Source organism: Natator depressus, chromosome 9 (assembly GCF_965152275.1).
Source record: "Natator depressus isolate rNatDep1 chromosome 9, rNatDep2.hap1, whole genome shotgun sequence".
NCBI lineage: Eukaryota > Metazoa > Chordata > Testudines > Cheloniidae > Natator > Natator depressus.
In genome coordinates, this window is record NC_134242.1 from 54933633 (window position 1) to 54957598 (window position 23966).

The following is a 23966-nucleotide window of genomic DNA, read 5'->3' on the forward strand; positions in this document are numbered from 1 at the left end:
TATAACAGAAGAACTATGGGTCACAAAATGAAATTAATAGACAGCAGGTTTAAAACAAACAAAAGGAAGTATTTTTTCACACAATGCACAGTCAACCCGTGGGACTCTTTGCCAGAGGATGTTGTGAAGGCCATGACTATAGCAGGGTTAAAAAAAGAGCTAATTAAATTAATGGAGGCTCGGTCCATCACCATCAATGGCTTTTAGCCAGGATGGGCAGGGATGGTGTCCCTAGCCTCTGTTTGCCAGAAGCTGGGAATGGGCAAAAGGGAATGGATTACTTGGTGATTACCTGTTCTGTTCATTCCCTCTGGGGCACCTGGCACTGGCCACTGTCTGAAGACAGGATACTGGGCTAGATGGATCACTGAACTGACCCAATATGGCCGTTCTTATGCATGTTCTCTAAATTAGTCTCTAAGGTGCCACAAGTACTCCTTTTCTTTTTGCGAATATAGACTAACACGGCTGTTACTCTGAAACCTCTAAACCAGTGTTTCTCAATCTGGGGGCTACAGAAGGGGAACTTCAGGGGGGTTACAAGCAGCAGTGGGTAGGTAGCAGGGCAATTGCCTGAGGCCCCAGAAAGCTAATTTACATGTTTCAGCCCTATGCTGGGGTGAAACCCTGAACCCTGTGCTCTGGGAGGGCTGCTGAAGTCTGAAACCCCAAGCTTAAGGCGCAGGGGGAGGGATAATTTTTTTAAGTCCAAAGAGGGTCGCCAGCAGGAAAAGGTTAAGACGCACACTGCTGTAAACTGTGCACACCCAGGACCATGGCTTGGTGTTCTCCCGCCACCCAACACCGTGCGGGCCCGGCCTGGTGGGTCCATTTCCAATGAGATCTCAGCGCAGCCCCTCACACCCCGTGTTCCCCGGCCCGCTGCTGATCGAGCTTGGCGGGGCTGTTCACCCCGTCCCGTCCCTGTGGGGCAGCAGAGCTGCGGAAACGGGCCAGCTCCTAGGGAGCCGAGCGAAGGCCCAGGGCTGTAGCACAGGACGCCTCCAGTCCGGCGCGCACGGGGGAGCTGCCGCCGAAGGAGCCGCAGGAGGCCTGTGTGGCCCTGCGGGAGAGGCGGAGAAGCCACTGCCGCAGGGAGTGTGGTCCGGGACTGCGGAACGCGCCGCTTCCAGTTTCCAGGCGGGTTGGGGGTGCATCTGCCCTGCGACATGCACAGCAGCAGCCTGGGCCCGATACGGTGGTTACCGAGTCACGCGGCCTGGGTGAGCGGCGCAATGCGGGGAGCCGCTTGAGCTGCGCGGCTCGGCCGTGCAATGCGGGGAGCGGGGGGCAGGGTGAGCGGCGCGGCCCGGCCGTGCAATGCGGGGAGCGGGGGGCAGGGTGAGCGGCGCGGCCAGGCCGTGCAATGCGGGGAGCGGGAGGCAGGGTGAGCGGCGCGGCCCGGCCGTGCAATGCGGGGAGCGGGGGGCAGGGTGAGCGGCGCGGCCCGGCCGTGCAATGCGGGGGGCAGGGTGAGCGGCGCGGCCCGGCCGTGCAATGCGGGGAGCGGGAAGCAGGGTGAGCGGCGCGGCCCGGCCCGGCCGTGCAATGCGGGGAGCGGGGGGCAGGGTGAGCGGCGCGGCCCGGCCGTGCAATGCGGGGAGCGGGGGGCAGGGTGAGCGGCGCGGCCCGGCCGTGCAATGCGGGGAGCGGGGGGCAGGGTGAGCGGCGCGGCCCGGCCGTGCAATGCGGGGGGCAGGGTGAGCGGCGCGGCCCGGCCGTGCAATGCGGGGAGCGGGAAGCAGGGTGAGCGGCGCGGCCCGGCCCGGCCGTGCAATGCGGGGAGCGGGGGGCAGGGTGAGCGGCGCGGCCCGGCCGTGCAATGCGGGGAGCGGGGGGCAGGGTGAGCGGCGCGGCCCGGCCGTGCAATGCGGGGAGCGGGGGGCAGGGTGAGCGGCGCGGCCCGGCCGTGCAATGCGGGGGGCAGGGTGAGCGGCGCGGCCCGGCAGTGCAATGCGGGGAGCGGGGGGCAGGGTGAGCGGCGCGGCCCGGCCGTGCAATGCGGGGAGCGGGGGGCAGGGTGAGCGGCGCGGCCCGGCCGTGCAATGCGGAGAGAAGGGAAAGTCTCTTCCCCCCAGTTTGATTTCTGAACGCGTAGGCATGACAGTCCGGGCGGGCTCCCCTTGTCTCACCATATTGGGCCCAGCCCCTAAGCACCAGCTGCTAGCATCAGCTCCACCTGTCCTTGACCTGTACCCACCGCTCCTGCTGGCTGCTGGATCCTTCCTGAACTCACAGTCCTATATGGAGAGATGTATCCATCTGCCCAGCCCGCTGACATTCCGTCGCAGGGAGGGACTGAACCCTTCTGGACGTTATTCCCAGGAGGGTTAGACGTGACTTGCAATATAAACACTGTTCCCTGTCCCAAAGAGCTTCCAGTCTAAACAAGCCCGAGTGAGAGTGCATGGGAATGCCTGTGGTTTTTAAAAATACATTGTTAATGTGATTTGATTCCTTTCTAGTCGCTATCACAGATGAGGTGAGTCTTGAGCAGGGAGCCTGGGCTGGCATCTCAGTGGCCTGCAGTAGGGAGGGCATGCTGTGCATAGGTGGGTGGCATGGAGACAACCAAGAGAGGAATAGATGAACGCAGTACCAAGGTTGGTACCACTGTGGATGAATCAGCATTGTGGCCTATTTGAAGTACTGGTATGGGTGGGTCTAGGCCTGCCCAAAACTAAAGGCCCTCCCCCTTCACAAAGGGGAGGAACCACTAAATTCAGGCTCCACTTGACTACAGGGGGCAACAAATGAAAAAACGGTAATGGGAGTGAAGGTCACAGGGCAAAACTCAGGGATTCAGAGGGGGATACGGAGCAGAGAGCTCCGACAACAGCCACTGCTCCTCAGAGAAGTCCAGTGGACGCTGCCCAGAGCAGATCTGCATGGAGACGTGGCTGTACTAGGGAAAGGAAATAGGCTCTCCCCATCCAACTTTCTCCTCCTAGAGTGGTGGATGTCTATCTTGGCCAGAACTAGGAGTAGGTTGACGAGGAGGTTTAGCAAATTTGGGGGGCCACAGATAGGGTGTGTATGAATTGGGAGGTACAGGGGACGGTGCAGCCAGAACCTCAGTGGGAGGTTCTGGAAGAGCTGGAAGAGGGGCTGCAGCCTGTCCCACCCTATGTAGATAGAGCGAGAGGACACACAACAGGGGCAGGGATTGGGGGATTTTGTAAACCACACCAGGTACACGCCTGCACTCACAGCTCCGTGAGGAAGCCACCAGCTGATATCCCCAGTGCGCCGTGGGATCAGAATGGAGTACAGGCTGGCTCACTGGGTTCCTTGCTCTCCACTGGTTGCAGCAGGCCCCATTGCTTGGTGTTGGGGGGGACACAAGGGTGAAGATGTGAATAGGATGGAGGAGAGGTGTGTACAGATGTTTCTTGGGCACAGTTTGGAGGTGGACTGGCTGGATATTGTGCAGCTGGTTCTGGTGGCATGTTGGAGGTGGCTGGGGAGGCTTGCGGGATGGCCCTGATGGCATGTTCTGGGGGGCCAGGGGTGAGAGGCGGGCAGGGAGCACACTCCTGCAAGGCTTGCTTAAGGGAAAGCAAGAGAAGCAGGAGGCAAGGCTGCCCTCACCACCTGGAGCACATGACTGACAGGTCGCATGGGGTGGACAGCTACATGTGATGGCTGCATCAGGGTTGTGTAGTGAAGGCCCCCTGCCTGTTTTGTTGCAGAAGTTGGAAGGTGTGTAGGGAATGAAGTATGGGATTCCAGAAGGAGAAAGGATAGTCCCATTGCACTTGAACGCTGCCTTGAAGAACTGGATTCTATCCCTGCCTCTGCCACGGAGTTTCTATGTGATTCTGGGCAAGTCACTTACATGCAAATTTTCACAGGTGTTCTTCCTTTTTTGCACCCCAAACTTGAGACCCAAGGAGTCTGATTTGCAGCCGTGCAGAGCACTCACTGTTGCAGCTGGTCATTGGGAGCTGTGCTTTGAACATAGAACATGTAATGCCAAGAAAATCAGGTCTCAGGTGTCTCCAGTTGGTCACCTGAAATTAGTGGACACTTCTGACCTTAATCCCTTGTGCTTCAGGCCCCTGTCTATAACCTGGGGATACTGATACAAACTGTACCTCACAGGGATGTTGGGAAGTTAAATTCATTAGTGTTTGTGAAGTGCTACAGAAAAGGCTCTGAGGGATTAATTCTGTACTCAGTGCAGGATTTGAATAGTGTGCAGCAATTAAGACATGGGACCACACACTGAATGATGAAGACAAAGCAAAATACTGAATAGCTACTAGGGCTGTTGATTAATCGCTATTAACTCACGCAATTAACTAAAAAAAATTAATCGCGATTAATCTCACTGTTGAACAATAGAGTACCAGTTGAAATTTATTAAATATTTTTGGATGTTTTTCTACATTTTCAAATATATTGATTTCAATTAAAACACAGAATACAGTACTCACTTTATATTGTTATTTTTATTACAAATATTATACAAATGATAAAAGAAATAGTATTTTTTTAATTAAGCTCATTCAAGTACGATAGTGCAATCTCTATACTGTGAAAGTGTAACTTACAAATGTAGATTTTTTTTTTTTACATAACTGCACTCAAAACCAAAACAATGTAAAACTTTAGAGCCTACTAGTCCACTCAGTTCTAGTTCTTGTTCAGCCAATCACTAAGACAAACAAGTTTGTTTACATTTATGGGACATAATGCTGCTCTCCTTATTTACAATATCACCTCATAGTGAGAATAGGCATTTGCATGGCACTTTTGTAGCTGGCATTGCAAGGTATTCACGTGCCAGATATGCTAAACATTCGAATGTCCCTTCACGCTTTGGCCACCATTCCAGAAGACATGCTTCTATGCTGATGATACTCGTTAAAAAAAAATGCCTTAATTCAATTTGTGACTGAACTCCTTGGGGGAGAACTGTATGTCTCCTGCTCTGTTTTACCCGCATTCTGCCATATATTTCATGTTGTGGCAGTCTCGGATGATGACCCAGCACATGTTGTTCGTTTTAAGAACACTTTCACTGCAGACTTGACAAAATGCAAAGAAGGTACCAATGTGAGATTTCTAAAGATAGCTACAGCGCTCGACCCAAGGTTTAAGAATCTGAAGTGCCTTCCAAAATCTGAGAGGGACGAGGTGTGGAGCTTGCTTTCAGATGTCTTAAAAGAGCAACACTCAGATGCAGAAATTACAGAACCTGAACCACGAAAAAAGAAAATAAACCTTCTTCTGGCGGCATCTGACTCAGATGGTGAAAATGAAGGTGCGTAAATCCACATTGCTTTGGATTGTTATCGAGCAGAACCCGTGATCAGCATGGACGCATGTCCTCTGGAATGGTGGTTGAAGCATGAAGGGGCATCTGAATCGTTACCGCATCTGGCATATAAATATCTTGCGATGCCAGCTACAACAGTGCCATGCAAATACCTGTTCTTACTTTCAGGTCACGTTGTAAACAAGAAGCCGGCAGCATTATCTCCTGCAAATTGTAACCAAACTTGTTTGTCTGAGCGATTGGCTGAAGTAGGACTGAATGAACTTGTAGGCTCTAAAGTTTTATATTGTTTTATTTTTGAGTGCAGTTATTTTTTGTGCATAATTCTACATTTGTAAGTTCAACGTACATTATAAAGAGATTGCACTACAGTACTTCTATTAGGTGAATAGAAATATACTATTTCTTTTGTTTTTTACAGTGCAAATATTTGTAATCAAAAGTAAATATAAAGTGAGCACTGTACACTTTGTATTCTGTGTTGTAATTGAAATCAATATATTTGAAAATGTAGAAAACATCCAAAAACATTTAAATAAATGGTATTCTATTATTTTTAATAGTGTGATTAATCACAATTAATTTTTTAATTGCGCGATTAATCATGATTAATATTTTTAATCTCTTGACAGCCCTAATAGCTACCTATTCAGCGAGCACTGTCCATCCTGTGCACGGAATGAAGCAGGAGTCCTGCGGAAAAAATAGCAGGTGATCATGGAATTAAAGACTTTCATAATGTGTATGGTTTCAGAGTAACAGCCGTGTTAGTCTGTATTCGTAAAAAGAAAAAAGAAAAGGAGTACTTGTGGCACCTTAGAGACTAACCAGTTTATTTGAGCATGAGCTTTCGTGAGCTACAGCTCACTTCATCGGATGCATAGCATATCGTGGAAACTGCAGAAGACATTATATACACACAGAGACCATGAAACAAAACTTCCTCCCACCCCACTCTCCTGCTGGTAACAGCTTATCTAAAGTGATTATCAAGTAGGGCCATTTCCAGCACAAATCCAGGTTTTCTCACCCTTCCCTTCCCCCCCCCCCCCCCCACACACACATACAAACTCAATCTCCTGCTGGTAATAGCCCATCCCTCTTTGAAACCTCTCTTTATAATGCGCATGATAATCAAGGTGGGTCATTTCCAGCACTAATCCAGGTTTTCTCACCCCCCTCCAAAAACCACACACACAAACTCACTCTCCTGCTGGCAATAGCTCATCTTACAATGTGCACAGCAATAATCCAAGTTTAACCAGAACGTCTTGGGGGGGGGTTTGGTAGGAAAAAAACAAGGGGAGATAGGCTACCTTGCATAATGACTTAGCCACTCCCAGTCTCTATTCAAGCCCAAATTAATAGTATCCAATTTGCAAATGAATTCCAATTCAGCAGTTTCTCGCTGGAGTCTGGATTTGAAGTTTTTTTGCTTTAAGATAGCGACCCTCATGTCTGTGATTGCGTGACCAGAGAGATTGAAGTGTTCTCCGACTGGTTTATGAATGTTATAATTCTTAACATCTGATTTGTGTCCATTTATTCTTTTACGTAGAGACTGTCCAGTTTGACCAATGTTCCTACCTACATGCCTCCAGCTTTCACCCTGACCACACCACACGATCCATCGTCTACAGCCAAGCTCTGCGATACAACCGCATTTGCTCCAACCCCTCAGACAGAGACAAACACCTACAAGATCTCTATCAAGCATTCTTACAACTACAATACCCACCTGCGGAAGTGAAGAAACAGATTGATAGAGCCAGAAGAGTTCCCAGAAGTCACCTACTACAGGACAGGCCTAACAAAGAAAATAACAGAACGCCACTAGCCGTCACCTTCAGCCCCCAACTAAAACCCCTCCAACGCATTATTAAGGATCTACAACCTATCCTGAAGGATGACCCAACACTCTCACAAATCTTGGGAGAAAGGCCAGTCCTTGCCTACAGACAGCCCCCCAACCTGAAGCGAATACTCACCAACAACCACATACCACACAACAGAACCACTAACCCAGGAACCTATCCTTGCAACAAAGCCCGTTGCCAACTGTGCCCACATATCTATTCAGGGGACACCATCACAGGGCCTAACAACATCAGCCACACTATCAGAGGCTCGTTCACCTGCACATCCACCAATGTGATATATGCCATCATGTGCCAGCAATGCCTCTCTGCCATGTACATTGGTCAAACTGGACAGTCTCTACGTAAAAGAATAAATGGACACAAATCAGATGTTAAGAATTATAACATTCATAAACCAGTCGGAGAACACTTCAATCTCTCTGGTCACGCAATCAGAGACATGAGGGTCGCTATCTTAAAGCAAAAAAACTTCAAATCCAGACTCCAGCGAGAAACTGCTGAATTGGAATTCATTTGCAAATTGGATACTATTAATTTGGGCTTGAATAGAGACTGGGAGTGGCTAAGTCATTATGCAAGGTAGCCTATCTCCCCTTGTTTTTTTCCTACAAACCCCCCCCAAGACGTTCTGGTTAAACTTGGATTATTGCTGTGCACATTGTAAGATGAGCTATTGCCAGCAGGAGAGTGAGTTTGTGTGTGTGGTTTTTGGAGGGGGGTGTGTGGGGGGGGTGGGGTGAGAAAACCTGGATTAGTGCTGGAAATGACCCACCTTGATTATCATGCGCATTATAAAGAGAGGTTTCAAAGAGGGATGGGCTATTACCAGCAGGAGAGTGAGTTTGTATGTGTGTGTGTGGGGGGTGGTGGTGGGGGGAAGGGTGAGAAAACCTGGATTTGTGCTGGAAATGGCCCTACTTGATAATCACTTTAGATAAGCTGTTACCAGCAGGAGAGTGGGGTGGGAGGAAGTTTTGTTTCATGGTCTCTGTATGTATATAATGTCTTCTGCAGTTTCCACGATATGCTATGCATCTGATGAAGTGAGCTGTAGCTCACGAAAGCTCATGCTCAAATAAACTGGTTAGTCTCTAAGGTGCCACAAGTACTCCTTTTCTTTTTTCTTTTTATAATGTGTATGGTGCACAACGGGGCCAAACTAAAGTTGCAGGTATCAGGGGGTAGCCGTGTTAGTCTGTATCCACAAAAACAACAAGGTGGATGTAGTCCACTCCCAATAATAAATGAGGAGGTGTCAATTCCAGGAGAGGCAAAGCTGCTTTTGTACATGTACTTTGGCCAAACCAGACAGTCCCTATGTAAAAGAATAAATGGACACAAATCGGACATCAGGAACGGTAACATACAAAAGCCAGTAGGAGAACACTTCAATCTTCCTGGACATTCTATAACAGATTTGAAAGTAGCTATACTTGAACAAAAAAAACTTCAGAAACAAACTTCAAAGAAAAGGAGGACTTGCGGCACCTTAGAGACTAACAAATTTATTTGAGCATAAGCTTTCGTGAGCTACAGCTCACTTCATCGGATGCATTCAGTAGCTCACAAAAGCTTATGCTGAAATAAATTTGTTAGTCTCTAAGGTGCCACAAGTCCTCCTTTTCTTTTTGTGGATACAGACAAACACGGCTGCTATTCTGAGACTACAAAGAGAAACTGCAGAGCTACAATTCATTTGCAAATTTAACACCATTAATTTGGGGTTGAATAGGGACTGGAAGTGGCTGGCTCATTACAAAAGCAGCTTTGCCTCTCCTGGAATTGACACCTCCTCATCTATTATTGGGAGTGGACTACATCCACCCTGATTGAATTGGCCCTGTCAACACTTGTTCTCCACTTGTGAGGTAACTCCCTTCTCTTCATGTGTCATTATATAATGCCTGCATCTGTAATTTTCACTCCATGCACCTGAAGAAGTGGTTTTTTACCCACAAAAGCTTATGCCCAAATAAATCTGTTAGTCTTTAAGGTGCCACCGGACTCCTTGTTGTTAAAGTTGCAAGGGTATCCTTAATCCAGGCATTTCCTAGTTTATTAGTGTTTGATTTTGCAACCTGAACTTTTAACATGTACTCTTTTTCTTTTTTTGTTGTAATGTAGTAGTCTGTATAATCAAGTGTTTACTGGAGCAGTTTCAGTCATCTTAACTATTGGACTTCTGGTCTGATAGAGCTTCCGATTGCATAAACTAGATAATAGACCTCAAAAAGGATGTATTTTATTTTGACTTGGATACTTCATATAAGGCAAAATTGTGAAAAACAAACCACAGGAGGTTCTATCAGCTTATGCTCAAATAAATTTGTTAGTTTCTAAGGTGCCACAAGTATTCCTTTTCTTTTTGCGGATACAGACTAAAACGGCTGCTACTCTGAAACCTGTGAATATAATGTAACTGGAATATGCTTCATGCAAAAGGTCTCTTGTAAGGTATCATTACAAAGCTTATAATCTACTGAGTGTGTTCATCCTATTTGTATGAATGTATCATTCTGGTATCTGAAACTAGAAATATAACTCTGAGGGCCTATTGTAATTATGCAAAATGTGGGCCATTAATGGTGGTTGGAATCTTGATGGCTCCCATTAACCAGGACAATTGTCTGTAGATGGCTCTGTTTTACTTGTAAGTCTTCCTGTATACGTATGTGCTGGCAAGTGGGTAATGAAGTCTTACAGTGACATGTGATCATGTCACCTGAACTGGAATCCATCTTTAACCTGGTGCTTTTCCATTTAGAACCAGGGGTGAGAACCCAGAGAGGGACAAAGGATTCCCGCCTTATGCAAAAGATATGTAAGTGGGTGGAACCAAACAAAGGGGTTGGCAATCATGAGAAATCCCCTAGCTACCACCTGAGCTGGAACAAGGGCTGTACCGGGAAAAGGATTGTGCCCAGACTAGGCAGGTGTCCAGTCTGTGAAAGAAACTTATTGAAACATCTCTGAGGGTGAGATTTTATCTGTATTCAGTTTTCTTACTGTATTAGGCATAAACTTGCGTGTTCTATTTTATTTTACTTGGTAATTCACTTTGGTCTGTCTGTTACTACTTGGAACCACTTAAATGCTACTTTCTGTATTTAATAAAATCACTTTTTACTTATTCATTAACCCAGAGTATGTATTAATACCCCGGGGGCGGGGGGGAAACAGCTGTGCATATCTCTCTATCATTGTTATAGAGGGCGAACAATTTATGAGTTTACCCTGTATCAGCTTTATACGGGGTAAAACGGATTTATTTGGGGTTTGGACCCCATTGGGAGTTGAGCATCTGAGTGTTAAAGACAGGAACACGTCTTAAGCTGTTTTCAATTAAGCCTACAGCTGTTAGGGGACGTAGTTCAGACCTGGGTCTGGGTTTGCAGCAGGCTAGCGGGTCTGGCTCAAACCAGGCAGGACACTGAAGTCCCAAGCTGGGAGGGCAGGGAAAGCAGGAGCAGAAGTAGTCTTGGCACATCAGTTGGCAGCCCCAAGGGGGTTTCTCTGATCCAACCCGTCACACTGACTCTTTCCAATCAGCTTGTTTTGTGGTGTGTTTCTGCAGGTCCTGTGGGGATGCAGGCTGGTCCCCAGCACTCATCCCCCTGTTACAAGACAGTCATGGTTGTGTGCCTCTCCATCTGCTGGATTGCTTGCCTCTTTCTGCCCTCTGTTAAGTAGTGGGTGTAGACTGGCATCTGTGGCCTCATCGGAATGGAGTGGTGGGAATTTGTCCTCTGCTGGTTGGGAGCAGGACAGCAATGAGCCAGAACCGAGTAGAAAGCTCCTGGAAGCTGTCCGTCTGTCCCTGGCGGCACAGCAGAGACAAGCTGATATAGGGAGGTCGGAGCTGGGGAAGTTGTTGGATTCATTCTCTGACATGGGATTCAGTAATGCCCAGATAATGGAGCTGTTCGGGTTGCAGCCCAAGCTGGCTCCTCAGACACGGCTGGCAGTGGTTTCCGAGCTCCTTCTGTTGGGCTTGGATGCTGACTCCACACTGAGGGCCTTGCAGAAGAGCCCTGAGGTGCTAAGGATGACGGCCCAGCAACTGAGGCATCGTGCAGACTACCTGCGGAGACTGGACCTCGGAGAAGGTAACACGTTGTTGCATGTTCACTGCCTTATACGAGATACAATGCTGAAATGCTGCTAAAAGTACCTGGTGCCCTCAGATGATCCCCTCTCTGCAGTTACTGGAGTAAGAGCTGGATTGAGAGCTGTTTAACTCTGGTGTCCTGGCAGCACACCCTCAGATCTCTTGCAGCATGTTAGGAAAAAACTCTTGTGTAAGAGATGGGAGAGTTGACCCGAGCGATGTTACCTACCAAAATGATGAACAAGAACTCAAGCAGCTTCTAGCTCTGCCTATGGTGGGGTTCATATAATCACCCAGCGTGAAGGTACTTGCACCTTGAGTGCTTCAGCAGTTGTTCCTGCTGCCAGAAATCGCACAGAGTCAGGGTCATGGGAAGGAATGTCAGCAGATTCATTAACACTATCCCAGCTCCAGCCTGCTCTCCCCCACCTCCCAGAAATGTATGCCATCTCTGTCCAGCCCTCTGCAAATGCTGATCTGTACCAAGGGGCAGGGCTTCTGTTTTCAGACCATTTCTGCCATCCCAAGCATCTCTGTCCCAACTGAATTGCTGCTGACAGATCAATCCCTGTGTTACTTGTGTGTTGCAGTGCTCTTCGCCCCTCTCCCCTGGCCCTGACAAGAATGTTTCATTTGATGGAGACTAATTTTCTATAGCTGTAAATTTCCCCCTTATGCTTCTGCCACTAATTAAACATAGTAGCAAACTGCCTGTTCTCCTGCAGCTTAGCAAACCTGTGGCTCTGGGGGGGGGGGGGGGGGGTGTCTCTGCCAGTGAGTGTGAGGACGGGGGTAGCTGTCCAGGTCTTAGCGGATAACTGAGAGAGAGTCTGGGATCTGTTTACAGAGCACCCTGCTGGGAGAGGCAGGTGGCTCAGGCTGTTTGTCCTGCATGAGACTCCTGATCCCATATGGGTTACCTAGGGAGGTGGTGGAATCTCGTTCCTTAGAGGTTTTCAAAGTCAGGCTTGACAAAGCCCTGGCTGGGATGATTTAGTTGGGGACTGGTCCTGCTTTGAGCAGGGGGTTGGACTAGATGACCTCCTAAGGTCCCTTCCAACCCTGATATTCTATGATATGCTGCTTGTGAGAAGGGAGAGGCAGACCAATCCACCTGTGCTTCAAATCTTACTGTGCAGTTCCACTGCCTGAATCCCTGTCCCCAGTAAATCATCCTCTCCTGCATGCTGAGCATGTCTCACTATCTGCCCTTTCATCTGACGCAGAGAACCTGCAGCAAGTGGTGAGCCACTGCCCCACAATCTTCACCTTGTCCTTGAAGAAAATAGATGCAGTGGTGCGGGTGTTCAAGGAGAAGTGTATTTTCACAGCAGATCAGGTGACGGAGATTCTGCATCGCTACTCCAATGTCCTGTTGGAGGAACCGCATGACCTGGAGTACAAATTCCAGGTGAGGCTGGGCCTGTGGGGGGCTGCAGAACTCCTTCCTTAAGGGCTTGCAGTAGCATGAACCCATCTGAAAGTCTGGCTGGTGGTTCGGACTCCGTGACACATGGAAAAATCAAACCAGAGTGGGAATCACCAGGTTTATCTCCCCACATGTGTCTGTCCTCTGCTGCACACCGACATCTGAGTGTCATGGGATTGGCTTCTCTCGTGCCTCTCAATCTGAGAGATCTGAAGGAGAGACCAATTTCTTGGCCTGCATGGAGCAGCATGCATGTGAATTCAGTGGAGATACACATGCAGTGCGCAGACAGGTTCTGCTTAACTGGGTCTGACTGTACTGTTGATGCTAACAATTCAAAGTGCTGTCTTCTTTTACAGAGGCCAGGTTAGAGGAACTGAGCTGCAGTATTTTACTTGCTTGGTGTCTGCTCCACTGTTCTCCCCCAAGTCTTCCTAAAAAAAGGATGACCTCCAAAATGTAACAGCTGAAGTGCATTTGTGTTTAATGCATGTACTCTTCCACCCTCCTTAAAACACCCTCATCAGCAGTGATCCCGTCAAGACCTCTGCTCTGCTTTTGAGTTCATCCGTCACCTAGTGTGTATCTGATCTAGTGCTCTATGGAGCAGGGACTGTATCTTGGTAAATGTACTGCCAGTGTGCACAGTACTAAGCATTCAGAGTACGTGCATTAGAGGTCCTCGATTCAGATTTCTCTGCGGCTAGTTACCTGTGTATGTCTATAGGAAAAGTGAAGCACAACTTTTATAGCACCTTAGCTCCAACCCAGTGTATTTCCTGGGATATGCTGATATCAGCTAAACAGGGTATATTTTTATCTCCCTTTGTCTTTCCTGCAGTACGTGCACTTCAGAATGGGAGTAAAGCACAAAGCAGTGGTGAAATCTGGTCTCTTCCGAACTCCAATAGCTGAGGTCAAGAACCGGCATATCTTCTTAGAGCGCCTGGGGCTTTATCAAACCCCTGACAAGAAAGGCCAGACCCAGATCGTCAACCCGAAACTGAAGGAAATCGTCGGGGTCTCGGAAAGGGACTTCCTGGCCAAGATAGCCCACTCCTCCCTGGAGGAGTTTGAGGTCTTTAAGAAGCTGCTGGCTCGGGAGGAGGGGGAGGGGGATCAGGATATAGCATCTGAAGAGACAGACTCAGCCAGCGAAAGGGAAGGGAAAAGGTCTGACAGCGAGGAAGGAAGCTGAACTCTTATCCCCAAGCTTCAGTAAGGGCTTGGCCAAAGAGTCATTGGTGGAAACCAGCTGCTGGAGTTACCACACATCTTGGCTGCTCCTAGACATTCCCTTCTGACCTGTGTGTTTAATGGTGTTGCCATGACATCACTAGTTCGGAAACATTCACTGGAAACAGGTCCCCAGGGCCACAGCCTGAAACTTGACTGCTACCTGGGGGCCGGCAGTCCTGTCCCTGTTTTCCTCATTGAGCTGAGGCCTTTGTTCCAGGTGGCTGTGTAAAACCAATAAAGCTCAGACCCTTCAGGAAGCGAGTGCCCTTCTCTGTCACTTGGCCTGACTTCCCCACCCGAGCGTGGTGGGACACCCCAGCTCAAGAGGAATCTGCTGTTTGCCAGATGGGTTCAGTGAGGGGAAGGGGCAACTCTAGGCTGGGGACTGTTGCCCAAAGTTGGTGCAGCTGGAAGACGAGCCCTGGTTGCCACACATCAGAGGGTAGTTCTGGGCATTGGTAGCTCTCGCCTGGTCACCCTTTACAGCACAGCCTTCTTTGATGGGGGTGGGGCTGCCCCGCCAATGGCACTGCCACACCAGCAATGGTGGCCAGGGCCAGCACTAGGAAATGCTGCGCAAGCACAGGTCTGTCCTGCCCGAACCTTCCCCCACAAAGATAGCTGTCAGTGGAGGAAGGGATGGCTACCCCTGCTAGGAGCCAGGAACGTGAGAGCTGTCTGCTGCCTTAGGGAGTGTAAATGTTTAGCATGGCCCTGAGTAGAGGGGCTGGATTGTGTGGGGTCCTGGAGAGAAGCTGGATTTTGGGGTTGGAGACTGAGAGACCTGGGCTCTGTAATGAGGGGAGGCGATGAGGCAGCTTAGGATCAGAGTTCAGGAGGACAAGACGATGGATTTTTTGGCTGTGGAAGGAAAGAGCCCACTGAGCTTCAGAGGCAGGAGAGGAGACGGATGTGGGGCAAATGGTCAAGGGAGGAGGTGAGAGCTTGGGGTTGGGCCCAGGAAAGGAGACATTGTGTGAGCAGGTGAACTGCTGATTTGAGGAAAAGTGGTTTGGTTGTGGGCTGAGGAGGCTGGTGAGTAGATTGGGGGGCAGGAGACTGGTTTGATGTGAGGCACGTGTGTGTGTGGCTGGTGTTGAGGAGATGCCTCTGGTGCATGTGGGCACTGTGGGTTGGGGAAAAGGGATTGACTCTCCCCTTCCTTCTGCCTCTTCTCCACCACCCACTAAACAAAGGACCCAATGTCTAGCAATTGTATTTTTATTTAAAAAACAAAATAACTAACTTTTTTGAACAAGATAAAATCTTTTTCTGCTGCGTTACATACTGTGCTTAGTCTCTGTGTAGCATATGGTTTGACCTGGATGCTGCTGCGCTAGCTTTCAGGTAGCTACATTACAACACGTACCAAGAGTGGAGACTCCTTGTATGGCAGAAGGGAAGCAAGCTGCTGCAACCGCGTTGCTGCTGCCGGGCCATGGGTCTGTTCTGGGCAGCAGCTCTCAGGCTGATGGTGCGTGTGAACATGCTGGTCTTGCTGGGGGAACATGAGGTGGGTGGGAGTGCCGACTCTTGGATTTGCAGCGAGAGTCTACACTCCTGTCCTATAGCTCAAAGGGTGCCATAGCTGGACTGGAAGGGAACATGCACCATCTGCTTGCAGGATTGCTTTAGTTTCCAGTTAAAGGTTTGCATGAAAACTCGAGATTTTAACAAGCTGCAGGCTTCTTTTGAACCACACTGTCTGCATATGCATTCAGTGACCCTATTTTCAGGCAACGTCGCAGAAGGGTTGCATGTCCTTTGCCTTCGCCGCCATCTTGGACTCAGGTGACAGAACACCTGGGGAAAGGGGCCTGTCATCCTGACTTGGAATGCTGGATGATTTGACCCCTGGGGTTCTGGTCCCAACTCTCTTCTCTCCCCAGGTAATGACAAGGGCTTTCCAAATTTCTGACACCCTCCTCCCACGTCCCAGAAGCAGTGCCGCCACCCCTCCCCCATGACCACGTGAAGGGCGTTTAAGGGCTAGTGATTCTAAGCTTTCCCATGTGAAATGAGCTCAGAATAACTGAGACTCTAGAGTTGTGGGGCGGGCCCTTAGGAAGCTTTATTACCTGTCAACCAGTCCACTTCCCAGTTTGGTTTCCAGCAGCATCTCTCAAATGGGTCGTTCTTGTGCCTGATCTTTGCAGCAGCAGCCTGATGGCTTTGGGAGGCAAAGGGAATATTCCACTGCAGCAGAGATCCGTGACCTGGGTTTTCCTCATCCCTTGTGGGTAATAGCATTACCCTCACTACCTGGAAAGGAGCCTGATTTTCCGGCTGGCTGCTGTGGCTGGCCAGGTTCCTCAGCACCCTGACATTCTCTTGCTCAGAGGGGTGTTCGGCGAGGTGCTCAGAATGGGGAGGACACCTGCTGAGGGGAGCTGCTTAACGCCTGTGCCATGTTCTGCTCAGAACCATTCTTTCCTTCGCTAAAGAAACTGTATTTACACTTTACACCCCCTTGACTATTAGCTGTAGGCAGTGGGGAAAGGCTGCTGTATCCTGCGCCATGAGTCACAAACAGCCTCCTAGCGGTGCACCCATATACTGCTTCTGAAACAACACTCTAGTACCATTGCTAAACTATATCTCTGGTATGTATTAATTTATAATATACACTGTGTATAGTAATACACAAATCTATGTGTAACTAGTGTCATACTCATACAAACTCTCAAAAGCTAGGAAATCTTAAAAGCCAGACATGCTTTCCTTGAGCCTGCCCAGCTGGTATTGCTGCCAATATCTAAGCACCGCTGCAGCCAGCTCTGCTGTAATTCAGGGAATTAGTGCTTGGATACCAGTTGGTGTCACAGCTGTATCAGTGTTTGTGTGTCAGTTTCCTGGTACTGCCTGGTTTAAAATATACAGCTGCAGAGAAGTGGATTACAGCTGACATGCTTTGGACACTTACTAAATCTGTTTCAGCTGGAGATGAGGACTTTAAACATTTTCTTTGCTGAACATGGCTACAGTGCCCTGGAATGATTTCAGTGACCAGTGTGTTCATGTGCTATAAAAATGAGTATGGGAGCAAACCCATTTCTAAGCCTTCACCTTTTTTGGGGGAGGGGGGAAAATTTCATCATTGTTAGGTGCTGTAGACATTTTTCTAAGCTACACACTGAAACTCAGTTAAAACATTAATAACTTGAGGAAAATAACCAATATTGACTGCTGTTCAGCACAGTGTTCTTAAAACCCAAACATTTAAGGTACAAAAGAAGGGGAAATGTGTCTACTACTTTATTTTCCACCCTCATCAGTTCAAATAGTTAGGATTTTTTTTTACTTGACTGTGCAGGGGAATATTTTACTTCTCTGCCGGGGCTGTGTAGGTCAGGTGTCAGTTCATAGCTCAGGAGCGTAGTGCTGTATTAAACTTGATTTATGGGTGATTTGTAATTTAACAGATCGGTGCATATGCTGGTAAGAGGGGGCTGGATTTCAGCCCTGTAAATGCCCATGCAGAGGAGGGACTCACATGAACAGGCCTGGGTTACAAAGATAGGCTAACCCCCGTACAAGACAGTCAGCCATTCTAATGTGATGTTGCTTGTCCCTAGATGGATTCTGGTGATGGGAAGAAGGGCGCCCGCAATAAGGAAAGCCCATGTTAGGGCCCTGGTGTGCCTGCTGCCCGGAGGGGAAATGGCTGTGTGGTGTGCCAGTCTGAGTGTGTCCCTAACAGGCTGGAGGAGAAGGAAGGGCAGTGACTCCACGTAGGAAGGTCTCCCCCATTATTTGTAGATCCGATCTTCCTGGTGTTTGAAAGCCCTTAGATCTGGTAAAATGAAGCTCTTAGTGCTTTGAACCCTATGAAAGAGAGAGAGAACATTAGAATCAGCTGAAAGCACTCCAACTTCAATTTCTTTTTGTCTGAGGGAGTGACCCACTCTTGCTCCCATGGGGTTTGGCTGATGGAGTATACTTGCCCCATAAGAGCTTGGAAACCGTATTAATGCTTTCTTGTGTATCCCCTTTTTCCCTATTGAAGTCAGTGGTGGTTTTGGCCCTTTGGTTCTTAAAGATTTCTGGGCTGCTGCTCTTTACAGTTGCAAGTGACAAGTGTGTAAATCTGGCCCCTAGTGTTTGCTAGTGCACATTTATTTGCTCTAGCAGAGAAAGGCAAAGCTATGGGATGCAGGGTCATACGCACAAGCAAGGGGGGCCGGAGCATTTGATTTTGTGCTTCCCCTGTTTGACAAGTAATATTTAAAATAAAGATAATGGGGCAGATTAGATGGGGAGGGCTCTGAGTTACTACAAAGAATTCTTTCCCTGATTTCTGGTTGTTGGGTCTAACTGATCACCATATTTGGGGTTGAAAGAACCATATTCTCTCTGTTGAAGGAAAAGGCCCAGGTAGGGTCCATTGAATTGTTGAGGTAAATGTGTGGTTACGCAGGAGGTGTTGGAGAGAGGGCTTTGGATTCTTCAACCATGTTGTTCCAGGAAGAAGGATTGCTAGGAAGAGATGGGATCCACCTAACGAAGAGAGGGAAGAGCATCTTCGCAGGCAGGCTTCCTAACCTAGTGAGGAGGGCTTTATACTAGGTTTGCCGGGGGATGGTGACCTAGACCCAGAGGTAAGTGGGGAAGTGGGATACTGGGAGGAAACACAAGGAGGAGGGTGGAACAGGGGAGGCCTCTGGATTCATACTGAGAAAGTAGGGCAATCGGCTAGTTATCTTAGATGCCTGAACACAAACGCAAGAACCCTGGGAAACAAGCAGGAAGAATTGGAAGTCCTGGCACAGTCAAGGAACTATGATGTAATTGGAATAACAGAGACTTGGTGGGGCAGTTCACAGGACTGGAGCACTGTCAGGAATGGGTATAAACTGTTCAGGAAGGACAGGCAGGGGAGAAAAGGTGGGGGAGTTGCACTGTATGTAAGGGAGCAGTATGACTGCTCAGAGCTCCAGTTTGAAACTGTTGAGAGTCTTTGGGTTAGAGGCGAGAGCAACAAGGATGATGTCATGGTGGGCGTCTGCTATAGCCCACCAGACCAGGAGGATGAGGTAGACGAGGCTTTCTGAGGACAACTAATAGAAGTTTCCAGATCACAGGCCCTGGTTCTCATGGGGCACTTCAATCACCCTGACATCTGCTGGGACAGCAATACAGCAGTGCGCAGACACTCCAGGAAGCTTTTGGAGAGTGTTAGGGACAACATTCTTGTGCAAGTGCTGGTGGGGCTGTGCTCCTCTTCGCCTGCTGCTCACAAACAGGGAAGAATTTGATAGGGGAAGTGGAAGTGGGTGGTAACCTCGGCAGCAGGGACCATGAGATGGTTGAGTTCAGGATCCTGACAAAAGGAAAAAAGAAGAACAGCAGAATATGGACCCTGGACTTCAGAAAAGCAGACTTTGACTCCCTCAGGGAACTGATGGGCAGGATCCCCTGGGAGGCTAATGGGGGAAAGGAGTCCAGGAGAGCTGGCTGTATTTTAAAGAAGCCTTGTTGAGGATGCAGGAACAAATCATCCCGATGTGCAGAAACAATAGCAAATATGGCAGGTGACCAGCTTGGCTTAACAGAGAAATCTTCAGTGAGCTTAAACACAAAAAGGAAGCTTACAAGAAGTGGAAACTTGTACAGATGAGTAGGGAGGAGTATAAAAATATTGCTCAAGCATGCAAAGGTGTAATCAGGAAGGCCAAAGCACAATTGGCATTGTACCTAGCAAGGGATGTGAAGGGGGACAAGAAGGATTTCTACAGGTATATTAGTAACAAGAAGGAGGTCAGGGAAAGTGTAGGATCCTTACTGAATGGGGGAGGCAACCTAGTGACATGATATGGAAAAAGCTGAAGTACTCAATGCTCTTTTTGCCTCAGTCTTCACAGACAAGGTCAGCTCCCAGACTGCTGCAGTGAGCAGCACAGTATGGGGTGGAGGTGAGCAGTCCTCAGTGGTGAAAGAACAGGTTAAGGACTATTTAGAAAAGCTGGACATGCACAAGTCCATGCAATGCATCCAAGGGTGCTGAGGGAGTTGGCTGATGTGATTGCAGAGCCATTGGCCATTATCTTTGAAAACTCGTGGCTATCGGGGGAGGTCCCGCATGATTGGAAAAAGGCAAATATAGTGCCCATCTTTAAAAAAGGAAGAAGGAGAATCCTCAGGGAGCAGGTCCTCAAGGAATCCATTTTGAAGCACTTGGAGGAGAGGAAAGTGATCAGGAACAGTCAACATGGATTCGCCAAGGACAAGTCATGCCTGACCAACCTGATTGCCTTCTATGATGAGATAACTGGCTCTGTGGATGAGGGGAAAGCAGTGGATGTGTTATTCCTTGACTTTAGCAAAGCTTTTGATACCGTCTCCCACAGTATTCTTGCCAGCAAGTTAAAGAAGTAAGGGCTGGATGAATGGAGTATAAGGTGGATAGAAAGCTGGCTAGATCGTTGGGCTCAACAGGTAGTGATCAACGGCTCGATGTCTAGTTGGCAGCCAGTATCAGGCGGAGTGCCCCAGGGGTCGGTCCTGGAGGCCAGTTTTGTTCAACATCTTCATTAATGATCTGGATGATGGGATGGATTGCACCCTCTGCAAGTTCGCAGATGACACTAAGCTTCGGGGAGAGGTAGATACGCTGGAGGGTAGGGATAGGGTTCAGAGTGACCTAGATAAATTGTAGGATTGGGCCAAAAGAAATCTGATGAGGTTCAACAAGATCAAGTGCAGAATCCTGCACTTAGGACGGAAGAATCCCATGCAGTGCTACAGGCTGGGGAGCGACTGGCTAAGAGGCAGTTCTGCAGAAAAGGACCTGGGGATTAAAGTGGACGAGAAGCTGGATATGAGTCAACAGTGTGCCCTTTTTGCCAAAAAGGCTAACGGCATATTGGGCTGCATTAGTAGGAGCATTGCCAGCAGGTTGAGGGAAGTGATCATTCCCCTCTATTCAGCACTGGTGAGGCCACACCTGGACTATTGTGTCCAGTTTTGGGCCCCCCACTACAGAAAGGATGTGGACAAATTGGAGAGAGTCCAGCGGAAGGCAACAATTATTAGGAGGCTGTGGCACATGACTTACAAGGATTGGCTGAGGGAGATGGGCTTATTTAGTCTACAGAAGAGAAGAGTGAGGGGGGATTTGATAGCAGCCTTCAGTTACCTGAAGGGGGGTTCCAAAGAGGATGGAGCTTGGCTGTGCTCAGTGGTGGCAGATGACAGAAGAAGAAGAAACGGTCTCAAGTTGCAGTGTGGGAGGTCTAGGTTGGATATTACGAAAAACTATTTCACTAGGAGGGTGATGAAACACTGGAATGGATTACCTAGGAAGGTGGTGGAATCTCTATCCTTAGAGGGTTTTAAGGCCCAGCTTGACAAAGCCCTGGCTGGGATGATTAGTTGGGTTTGTCCTGCTTTGAACAGGGGGTTGAACAATTACCTGAGGTCTCTTCCAACCCTAATCTTCTATGAGTCTATGATTCTATGGTTGGGAAGGAATTTCTCTCCACGTAAGATTGGCAGAGACCCTGGGGTTTTTTCGCCTTTCTCTGCAGCATGGGGCACTGGTCACTTGCAGGCTTAAACTAGTGCAGGAGGTCAGAGATGATCATGATGGTGCCTTCTGGCCTCTAAGTATGTGAGATTCACCCGTGTAGCACCCTGAAATGTTTGTGCCTGGGGCAGCTCTGCCACAAGGAGGCAAGGGTAGGGAGTGGAAAGGCCATAGGGACAGGCCTTGAAGACTGGGATTCAGTTTCCAGCTCTGCTGCTGACCTGGGGGAGGTCTTGGAAAACAAGTGGAAACTTTTAGATGCCCCTTCAAGACCTGGAATGGAAACATTTGAAATTTTGGGAAGAATTGTGAAGAAACTTATATGAAATATTTTCTCTCAGAATTAACAGGGAAAGAGGAAGGAAAAAAAAGGAAATGCTTGAGCTATGCTAGCATATCCAAGGCTACATGAGTAACTGTTTACATGATATTATAGTGGTTCACAGGATGGCTAGTTTTGTCTATTTTTACCACATTTACTCTGTGTGTGTGTACGTGCGCGCACACACAATGACACTCCACTACTAAAGAGTCTAGTGGTGGTGTTACTATAAAGTTTGGATATATACCTGAATTTATTTGTGGTCCTTATTAGTATGCTCGGTTAAATTACATCTTAGGGAGGTTCATTTCCTGAGTTTTCTCTCTAGAAACAGGAGTTTTTTCTGTACTCTCTGTGAGTGTGGCAGGTCAGGTCTATTTACTTAACCTTCCCTTTTGTTTATAACCATCTTTCACACTTTACATTTCTTTTTCCTATATGCCACCCACTAGGGAATATAAGAGTGACCATTCTGGGTCAGACCAAAGGTCCATCTAGTCCAGTATCTTGTCTTCTGACAGTGGCCAATGCCAGGTGCCCCAGAGGGAATGAACAGAACAGGTAATCATCAAGTGATCCATTCCCTGTTGCCCATTCCCAGCTTCCGCCAAACAGAGGCTAGGGACATTATCCATGTCCATTCTGGCTCATAGCCACTGATGGACCTATCCTCCATGAACTTATCTAGTTTTTTTTTGAACCCTGTTATAGTCTTGGCCTTCACAACATCCTCTGGCAGGGAGTTCCACAGGTTGACTGTATGTTGTGTGAAAAAATACTTCCTTTTGTTTGTTTTAAACCTGCTGTCTATTAATTTCATTTGGGTGACCTATAGTTCTTGTGTTATGAGAAGGAGTAAATAACACTTCCTTATTTACTTTCTCCACACCAGTCATAATTTTATAGACCTCTATCATATTCCACCTTAGTTGTCATTTTTCCAAACTGAAAAGTCCCAATCTTATTAATCTCTCCTCATACGGAAGCTGTTACATACCCCTAATCATTTTTGTTGCCCTCTGCTGAACCTTTTCCAATTCCAATATATCTTTTTTTTCAGATGGGATGCACGCAGTATTCAAGGTGTGGGTGTACCATGAATTTATATAGAGGCAACATGATATTGTCTGTCTTATTATCTATCCCTTTCTTGATGATTCCCAACATTCTGTTTGCCTTTTTGACTGCCACTGCACGGATGTTTTCAGAGAACTATCCACAGTGACTCCAAGACCTCTTTCTTGACTGGTAACAGCTACTTCAGACCCCACTCAAGAAAGAGATTTTGGAAAAAATACATCTGAGCACCCTAAGGAGGTGCAGCTGCAACTTCCTTCCTCACACTAGGTAAATTTGTTATTATTATTCATATCAAAGCTAAAGAATATATACTTCTCCAACCAGCACTTGTTTATGGGCTAACTGAAGTACACATAATACATTTCTCATTCTGAAAGAAGTAAAGGAAGTTTAGTTTTAAGAAGCAGGTAATGGCTGTTGATATTTCAGTTTTTCCTGTGCCTTCAGATTTCCTTGATCTCTACCTGGGGCAAGTCACTTTCCCTCCCACGCTTTGTCTGAATTGTTCATTTCACTAATATGCAGCTCTGCAAGGCAGGAACTCTCAGTCTGGCTAATTCTGACATCACAAACCACAAGCCATTTAGGGCTCTGTATTCCCATAATACAAATACAACAATAATGTACTACTGCCTTGGCCTGGGCATTCTCCTCAGGGAGGCTAGATAGATGGGAGCAGAGGCTCTATAGGAGTCCTGCCAACAGAAACTGGATCACTGCATCTCCAGGCTGCTCCTTCCCACCTAAAAGGCTCCAGCAGTCAACTGCAGAGGTGGAGTTGTGGGTGGTGGTGGCTGCTGCATCCATGGCATGGCAGATTTTGTCAGAAGCCAGGGAAGGGTCTGTGGGAGTTGGGCCCATTAGAGGATAGTCTCCAACAACTCTTGGCAGATTTGTAAAAGGTGTTAGATTAACTTTCGACAGCACAGCAAGCATTCTCTTAAAAGGAGGAGGTGGATGGAATGCACAGTTTCTAGACAAAAGCACCAGGATAATAGGAAGCAAGGACCATGCAGCACTCGACTACAGTAAATAAAGATGAACTGAGGGGTAAAACTTTGAGTCTACTCCAAATAAAGTAAGTGCACGCTCTTCCTCG

The 23966-nt window shown here is 48.0% G+C and overlaps 2 protein-coding genes across 8 annotated transcripts in view; one reads left to right on the forward strand and one right to left on the reverse strand.

The window, feature by feature from the left end:
- Positions 1-802: 802 nt before the first annotated feature.
- Positions 803-15109, forward strand: MTERF4 (mitochondrial transcription termination factor 4). 7 transcript variants are annotated; one of them, XM_074964234.1, is made up of 4 exons: positions 875-1223; positions 10739-11270; positions 12499-12683; positions 13543-15103. In XM_074964234.1, the coding sequence occupies exons 1-4, from the start codon at positions 1170-1172 to the stop codon at positions 13897-13899; spliced, it is 1128 nt and encodes a 375-aa protein (XP_074820335.1). In that variant the 5' UTR covers positions 875-1169; the 3' UTR covers positions 13900-15103. The 7 variants fall into 7 exon arrangements, with proteins under 7 accessions (XP_074820341.1, XP_074820335.1, XP_074820339.1 ...); XM_074964238.1 differs by lacking the exon at positions 875-1223 and adding an exon at positions 1230-1295 and having other exon boundaries at positions 13543-15107; XM_074964237.1 differs by lacking the exon at positions 875-1223 and adding an exon at positions 1336-1387 and having other exon boundaries at positions 13543-15107.
- An 80-nt stretch (positions 15110-15189) lies between these two features.
- Positions 15190-23966, reverse strand: part of SNED1 (sushi, nidogen and EGF like domains 1) — a 130915-nt gene continuing 122138 nt past the window's right edge. The window contains exon 33 of the mRNA XM_074964232.1: positions 15190-17765. The gene's annotated coding sequence lies outside the window, so the exon portion shown is untranslated. The remainder of the gene's footprint in view (positions 17766-23966) is intronic.